The sequence below is a fragment of the Plectropomus leopardus genome, chromosome 7 (assembly GCF_026936395.1).
Source record: "Plectropomus leopardus strain MGB_pleo_1.0 chromosome 7, ASM2693639v1, whole genome shotgun sequence".
Classification (NCBI taxonomy): domain Eukaryota; kingdom Metazoa; phylum Chordata; class Actinopteri; order Perciformes; family Serranidae; genus Plectropomus; species Plectropomus leopardus.
Genome location: NC_142182.1, coordinates 702,995 through 710,334, shown reverse-complemented (window position 1 = coordinate 710,334; position 7,340 = coordinate 702,995). Strand labels below are relative to the sequence as shown.

Sequence of the window (7,340 nt, the reverse complement as noted above, 5' to 3'; positions counted from 1 at the left end):
ACAGTATATAGTTATAGTTATATACAGTTTTTGGAGTGATTTCTGATAATGCTGCCTCAGTCCGTCTGACTTGGACTAAAGAAAGTTTTGTAAAAACTGAGTCTGATCCCAGTATGAGGTGGAACTGGGACACTTTTTGTTTTCGGGTCCTCAGTCGCTCATGTCTCCCAGTCCGTCCTCTTCCATCTGTCGTCCAATCACCTCCAGCTGCACCTTCTTCTTCTCCCCTCGCTGCTCCGCCTCTCTCTCTGGCTTCTCTGATTGGGCGTACCAGGGCTGAGGGGCGGAGCCGCCGTCGCAGGCCCGCCCCCCTCTGCGGAAGCCCCCCCTGCCGGCCCGGACCAGCCCCCAGCCCTGCGGGTTGACGGGGTCGGAGCCGGCCTCCTGTACGCCGCGGGTCTGGTCCAGCTCCTTGGCGCTGAGAGACGACATCCTGACGGGGACCGTGTTGCCGAACTTTGAGTAGTCGACGCAGTAACGGCCGTCCTCCTCCGTCATGATGGAGACGAAGCGGCGCCCCCACAGGATCTCCTCGGGGGTGTAGGAGGTCCGGGCCTGCATGGTGATCCCTGTCGTCTCCACCACACCTTGAAAAAAGAGTTTTTTATTAAATGTTAAAACACAAACTCTCTGAATGAGATATTATAAAATATTATTAAATAAAACGTGGTAATATATCAGGATTCTGAGTCTGTCTTCATGCAGTTTTATGAAACCCCCCCCCCCAAAAAATTACAGTTTCATTTTTAATATCAAAGCTTAAATATAAAAGCTTTGCTCTGTGGTGTTTATTTATTTTTCAGGTATTTCTTTGTTTTTGTTGTATTTATTTTTATGGTATTTATTGTTTTTTTGTGATATATATTTATTTCGTGATATTTATTTGTTTCTGTGGTATTGATATTTCTTGTATTTTTTTGTGTTTTTAGTATTTATTTCTTTGGTTGTACGTATTTATTTTTGTGTTGTATTTATTTATTTTTATGGTATTTATTTGTTTTTGTGGTATTTATTTATTGATGTGGTATTTATTTATTTGTGTTGTACTGATTTATTTATGGTGATATTTATTTATGTATTGTGGTATTTATGTATTGCTGTGGCGTGCGTGGTCTGTATGTGGTCTGTGCGTGGTCTATACGTGGTCTGCGTGGTCTGTACGTGGTCTGTGCGTGGTCTGTATGTGGTCTGTGCGTGGTCTATGCGTGGTCTATACGTGGTCTGTGCGTGGTCTATACATGGTCTGTGCGTGGTCTATACGTGGTCTATACGTGGTCTGTATATGGTCTGTGCGTGGTCCGTACGTAGTCTGTATGTGGTCTGTATGTGGTCTGTGCGTGGTCTGTGCGTGGTCCGTACGTAGTCTGTATGTGGTCTGTGCGTGGTCTGTGCGTGGTCTATACGTGGTCTGTGCGTGGTCTATATGTGGTCTGTGCGTGGTCTGTGCGTGGTCTGTGTGTGGTCTGTGCGTGGTCTGTGCTGGGTCTATACGTGGTCTGTGCGTGGTCTATATGTGGTCTGTGCGTGGTCTGTGCGTGGTCTATATGTGGTCTGTGCGTGGTCTGTGCGTGGTCTGTATGTGGTCTGTGCGTGGTCTATACGTAGTCTGTGCGTGGTCTATACGTGGTCTGTGCGTGGTCTATATGTGGTCTGTGCGTGGTCTGTGCGTGGTCTATATGTGGTCTGTGCGTGGTCTATATGTGGTCTGTGCGTGGTCTATATGTGGTCTGTGCGTGGTCTGTGCGTGGTCTGTATGTGGTCTGTGCGTGGTCTGTGCGTGGTCTATACGTAGTCTGTGCGTGGTCTATACGTGGTCTGTGCGTGGTCTATATGTGGTCTGTGCGTGGTCTGTGCGTGGTCTGTACGTGGTCCGTGCGTGGTCTGTGCGTGGTCTGTACGTGGTCTGTGCGTGGTCTGTGCGTGGTCTGTACGTGGTCTGTGCGTGGTCTGTACGTGGTCTGTGCGTGGTCTGTGCGTGGCTCCTGACCTTCCAGGATGACGATGACCTCCAGGTCGTCGGAGGCCAGTGATTGGGCGGAGAGCTCGTACAGAGGGCTGCCTCTCTCGATGGTGTGGCTGATGATCAGAGGGGAAACCAGGAAGATGCCGTTGCTCCTCAGAGGGTTCTCCACCTGGATGTCCAGCTGGCACACCGGGATCACCTCGCCCTCCGCCGTCACCGTCCGCCGGATCACCTGCAGGGAAAACCTCGGCGTCAGCTCCACGTTCACCGACTGACAGCTGATGAAGGTAAAGCTGGTCTTCAGCTCTGACAGCGTTCAAGGTTTTTAAAAAGAAAATCTGAAGATACGGCAGCACACAGTTAGCTTAGCTTAGCATTCAGACTGGGAACAGTGGGAACCAGTGGCCGTTTCCAGTCTCTTTGTGGTAATTTTTTGTCTATTTGTGGTTGTTAAGTGTCTTTTTGTAGACATCTTTGCACTCTTTGTGTGCATTTTGAGTCTCTTTGTGTTAGGGCTGGGCGATATGGAATAAAGTCTTATCACGATATTTTTTTTTTCATATCAGTCGATATCGATATTTATCACGATATCCATCAAATCAGTATTTCTGTGGAGTTTAAAGGTTCCTTTGACTCCTCAGTGAGATATGAAGATATCATCAGGTTAATTTTGGTTTAAATATTTATTTTCTGTCAGACATTGAACATGACAAATATACTGTAGAACAGCATCACCAGCTGGAGGACCTATTCTACTAAAACTCACAGAGGTCCAGGTACTAAAATGTCCTCCCAGCAAAGGTCCGAGCCTCACACCTAAAATCAATATCACCATTAACTGAACATTTTACTTTGATTATGATTAATGAACGATTTTTTTCTTTTTTTGTGGTTAGTTTTTTGTCCTCATAGTTCACTGACACAGTGTCATGTGACCATGGTGTGTTGGAGTGTAATAAACATCTGATTTATTATTATTTATTAAACTTTCCAGCATTATATAAAAATGAAAAGCTCCATCTGAAACAAACTTCAGGTAAATTGAAGCACATTGTGCTGATAATAGGCCAACCTCTCCTGACTGCAGGACTCTGACTTCAGCTTCTGTCAAACTTCTGTGCTGTTAATCATTTTACTCAGGAGTTAAAAACTTTTGAGTCGGCCTACTTCTCCTATAGCTGCCGACAGCCTGCCGACATTCACAGTTAGAGAAAGGCTGAAAATAAGCTCATGTGCTTGTGGCCCCGGGCCCCCAAAACATTACATCTGCCCCTGGTAATAATAATGAGAGCTCAGCGCGAGCGGCCGGATGAGACACGGAGCGATGCGTCCTGCTGTTTCTAAATAATTCATCCAAAGTCTGATTAAAGCTGAAACTAACACAAAGTCGTCTGTAGAGTCTAAAGAAGTCACTTTCACCTCTGCAGATGTGTCTGTTTCAGACACTTTGGTGCTGTGAGGAGAAGCTGCGCTCTGTTTGTCTGTCTCACTTTGTGTCTCAGTAATCTTTTTTATACGTTGTTTGTTGTCAATCTGAGTCTCTTTGTTGTTGTTTTGCTTCTTTTTGTGGATATTTCTGTGTCTTTGTGGCAGTAGTTTCTCTTTTAAGTTGTTTTTGACTCTTTGTAGAAGTTTTGTGTCTTTTTGTAGTCAATTCATATCTCTTTATGGTCGTTTTGAGTCCTTTATTGTTGTTTTGTCTCTTTGTGGTCATTTTTGTCTCTTTGTGGTCGTCTTGAGTCTGTTTGTGGTCATTTTTGTCTCTTTGTGGTCGTCTTGAGTCTGTTTGTGGTCATTTTTGTCTCTTTGTGGTCGTCTTGAGTCTGTTTGTGGTCATTTTTGTCTCTTTGTGGTCGTCTTAAGTCTGTTTGTGGTCATTTTTGTCTCTATGTAATTGTGTTGAGTCTCTTTGTGGTCGTGTTGAGTCTCTTTGTGGTCGTTTTGTCTCTTTGTAGTTTCATTGAGTCTCTTTGTGGTCGTTTTGAGTCTCTTTGGTCACCATTTGGACGTCTCTACTTCTGTGAAAGACTTTGGATCACGGACAGCTCAGCGTTTGATTGGCGGCTGTGAGTTGTGCGGCGTCACCTGCAGCTGGACGGTGGCAGAGATGATCATGCTCTTCCTCAGGTCTCCCACTCTGAACATGAAGGTTGGTCGACCATTTCGAGGAGCGATGACGGCGTTCCTGGAGAAGATGAGCGTCTCCGCTCGGCGGTTGGCCTGCGCCGTCTTCATGAAGACGCAGCCGAGCATGACGGCGTTGATGATGAGCCCCAGGATGTTCTGGATGATCAGCACTGTGATGGCCAGCGGACACTCCTCCGTCACCATCCGGCCGCCGAAGCCGATGGTCACCTGCAGCAGACGGGACGTCAGCGTTCACGCCACAAACACACAAACACAGCTGGAGCGGCGGCGGCACTCACCTGGACCTCGATGGAGAAGAGGAAGGCCGAAGTGAAGGAGTGGATGGCGGTGACGCAGGGGACGGCGCCCGGCCCACCATCGGGGTCGCGGGGCTCCAGGTCTCCGTGAGCGAAGGCGACGAGCCACCAGATCATGGCGAAGAGCATCCAGGAGCAGAGGAAGGCGGAGGTGAAGATGAGCAGCGAGTGCTGCCACTTCAGGTCCACCATGGTGGTGAAAACATCCTGCAGGAAGCGGCCCTGAGACGAAAACACGCCACGAAGAAGAAGAAGAAGAAGAAGAAGAAGAAGAAGAAGAAGAAGAAGAAGAAGAAGAATGCTCTCATGTGTGTCTGAATCAACACAGAAACATGTTTATCATACAAACGGGAATCATTCGTACGTGAATCGGTTTATTTCATTCACCCAGCGAGCAGCTCTTGGTTCTAAAAACGTTCTGAGAATGTTACAGTTCAACCAATGATGAAATATTTTAGTAACATTTTCAAGTTTTCTTTTAGTTCGGACAACATTCTCTATAAACATCAAAACAATGTTAAAATGTTTAATTATTGTATCACATTACACTTTCATCAAAAAAAATGTTGTACTCTCAGTCCTCAATAACATGTTCTGAATGTTTCTTTGAAAACGTTCTTCCTTTGTTCTCATGTAATATTTTGGGAACGTGTTATAAAGAACATTCTCTGATCTGTCTCCTCTCAACGTCACCAAAACATCCTCACAACGCTGCAGTTCAGACGTTTAATGTTACAGGAACATTAAACACAATGTTGTGGAAAACGTTGCTGTATGTCTCTTTGTACATGTTACTCGGTGCATGTCCCCTGGTATGTGTCTCCTGGTGTGTGTCTCCTGGTGCATGTCCCCTGGTATGTGTCTCCTGGTGTGTGTCTCCTGGTGCATGTCCCCTGGTACGGGTCCCTTGGTGCATGTCCACTGGTGTGTGTCTCATGGTGCATGTCCCCTGGTGCATGTTCCCTGGTGTGTGTCCCCTGGTGCATGGCCCCTGGTGTGTGTCCCCTGGTGCATGCTCCCTGGTGTGTGTCCCCTGGTGCATGTTCCCTGGTGTGTGTCCCTTGGTGCATGTCCCCTGGTACGTGTCCCTTGGTGCATGTCCACTGGTGTGTGTCTCCTGGTGCATGTCCCCTGGTGTGTGTCCCCTGGTGTGTGTCCCCTGGTGTGTATCCCCTGGTGTGTGTCTCCTGGTGTGTGTACCCTGGTGCATGTTCCCTGGTGTGTGTCCCCTGTTGCATGTCCCCTGGTGTGTGTCCCTTGGTGCATGTCCCCTGGTACTTGTCCCTTGGTGCATGTCCACTGGTGTGTGTCTCCTGGTGCATGTCCCCTGGTGCATGTTCCCTGGTGTGTGTCCCCTGGTGCATGTCTCCTGGTGCATGTTCCCTGGTACGTGTCCCTTGGTGCATGTCCACTGGTGTGTGTCTCCTGGTGCATGTCCCCTGGTGCATGTTCCCTGGTGTGTGTCCCCTAGTGCATGTCCCCTGGTGTGTGTCCCCTAGTGCATGTCCCCTGGTGTGTGTCCCCTGGTGCGTGTCCCCTGGTGTGTATCCCCTGGTGTATGTCCCCTGGTGCGTGTCCCTTGGTGCATGTCCCCTGGTGTGTGTCCCCTGGTGCATGTCTCCTGGTACATGTCCCCTGGTGTGTGTCCCATCCCCTCCACCTGCTCTCTGATGTTCTTGTGGGCCACGTTGCAGGATCCGGTCTTGGTGATGAAGCGGGCTCTCTGGGATCTGGAGCGGCTGCGGTTCGGCTGGTTCTGGTCCTCCGCCAGACGGGTCAGCAGGAAGCCGTCCGGCAGGAGGCCCTTCCTGGCCAACATGATGCTGCGCGCACACACGTAGCAGGATTTAGGGACAAATTTTAATTTCATTTTTTAAACACATTTTTAAACACTTTGTACGTCGTATACACACAAACTGAAGTTTACTGTAAATGTCGTTTGTTAATTTATTTATTCGATAAAATGATGTCTTTGTTTTTGCTATTTTCGCGCTTAAATATTAAATCAGTTAAATATTATACCAATAAGTGCGCCTGCACGTATGTGCACACTGTATGTGGCCCTGTGCACACAGGAAAACCTAACCTAAAAACGTCCTTCAACCTTAGAAATATCCTAAAATCTTCGACATGTTATAAAATCTTAGAAACATGCTAAAATCCTAAAAATGTCCTAAATCATGGAAACATATGCAAGGCGAGTTGAGCCTCTGCTCTTTTTTATTTATTCATTTATTTCTTTATATTAATGAAAGTCAGTCGAGTGATTCAGACATAATAATCTTTTATGGAATTTCTGACACAAAAAATAAATAAAATAAAATAAAATAAATGAAAAGTCTTTAGGAATGTCAGAGATAAGATGTTAGTAAGTGACTGATTCGCTGATGGAGGAGCTGAAGCGACCAAAAACATAATTCCTCACTCATCAAACTACATCCCATAATAACATAACAAATAAGGAAAATGACTTCATATAAAACACCAAACTCCGGTCCACCAGCGGTGTGTTCTGTTTTAATCTCGTCGTCGTCGTTGTTGTTGTTGTTGTTGTTGTTGTTTTGTCAGAATGGACCGTGTTTATTTATTTATTCTTCTCCGCGCGCGGCGGGTCAACACGTTACCTGCAGAGGAGACGGCAGCTCCGCGCGGACACCGACACCAACCTGTTTATCTGGTTTATTTACGTCGACGTGCGGCTCAACACGGACTCCATCATTTCCCCGTCAGGTTCCTCTGAGAACCTCAGAGCCCGAAGTCAAGGTAGAACATCACCGAGCATCCGGTCAGCACCTTCACAATAAAACAGCGACGCGCGCCGTCTCTCCCACAGACAGATGTCACGTGCGACAGCGGCCAGATGTTGAAACATAAAACATGAAACTTTATTATTATTATCATTATTATTATTATTATTATTATTATTATTATTA

At 46.8% G+C, this 7,340-nt stretch overlaps 1 protein-coding gene across 3 annotated transcripts; it reads right to left on the bottom strand.

Annotated features, from left to right (window-relative positions):
* kcnj11l (potassium inwardly rectifying channel subfamily J member 11, like) lies at positions 1-7,202 on the bottom strand. 3 transcript variants are annotated; one of them, XM_088079538.1, is made up of 6 exons: positions 7,074-7,202; positions 6,068-6,230; positions 4,390-4,629; positions 4,049-4,318; positions 1,988-2,195; positions 1-587 (listed from the first exon to the last, which is right to left on the bottom strand). In XM_088079538.1, the coding sequence occupies exons 2-6, from the start codon at positions 6,224-6,226 to the stop codon at positions 151-153; spliced, it is 1,314 nt and encodes a 437-aa protein (XP_087935664.1). In that variant the 5' UTR covers positions 6,227-6,230; positions 7,074-7,202; the 3' UTR covers positions 1-150. The 3 variants fall into 3 exon arrangements, with proteins under 3 accessions (XP_087935664.1, XP_087935666.1, XP_087935663.1); XM_088079540.1 differs by having other exon boundaries at positions 7,032-7,186; XM_088079537.1 differs by having other exon boundaries at positions 6,068-7,188.
* Positions 7,203-7,340: the final 138 nt, after the last annotated feature.

Coding starts and splice junctions, on each gene's coding strand:
- kcnj11l (XM_088079537.1), bottom strand. CDS start 6,277: ATGAAATTAAAATTTGTCCCTAAATCCTGCTACGTGTGTGCGCGCAGC. Junction 4,319..4,389: donor TCTTCTCCATCGAGGTCCAG/GTGAGTGCCGCC, acceptor CGTCTGCTGCAG/GTGACCATCGGCTTCGGCGG. Junction 588..1,987: donor GGTCATCGTCATCCTGGAAG/GTCAGGAGCCAC, acceptor TCTTTTTTCAAG/GTGTGGTGGAGACGACAGGG.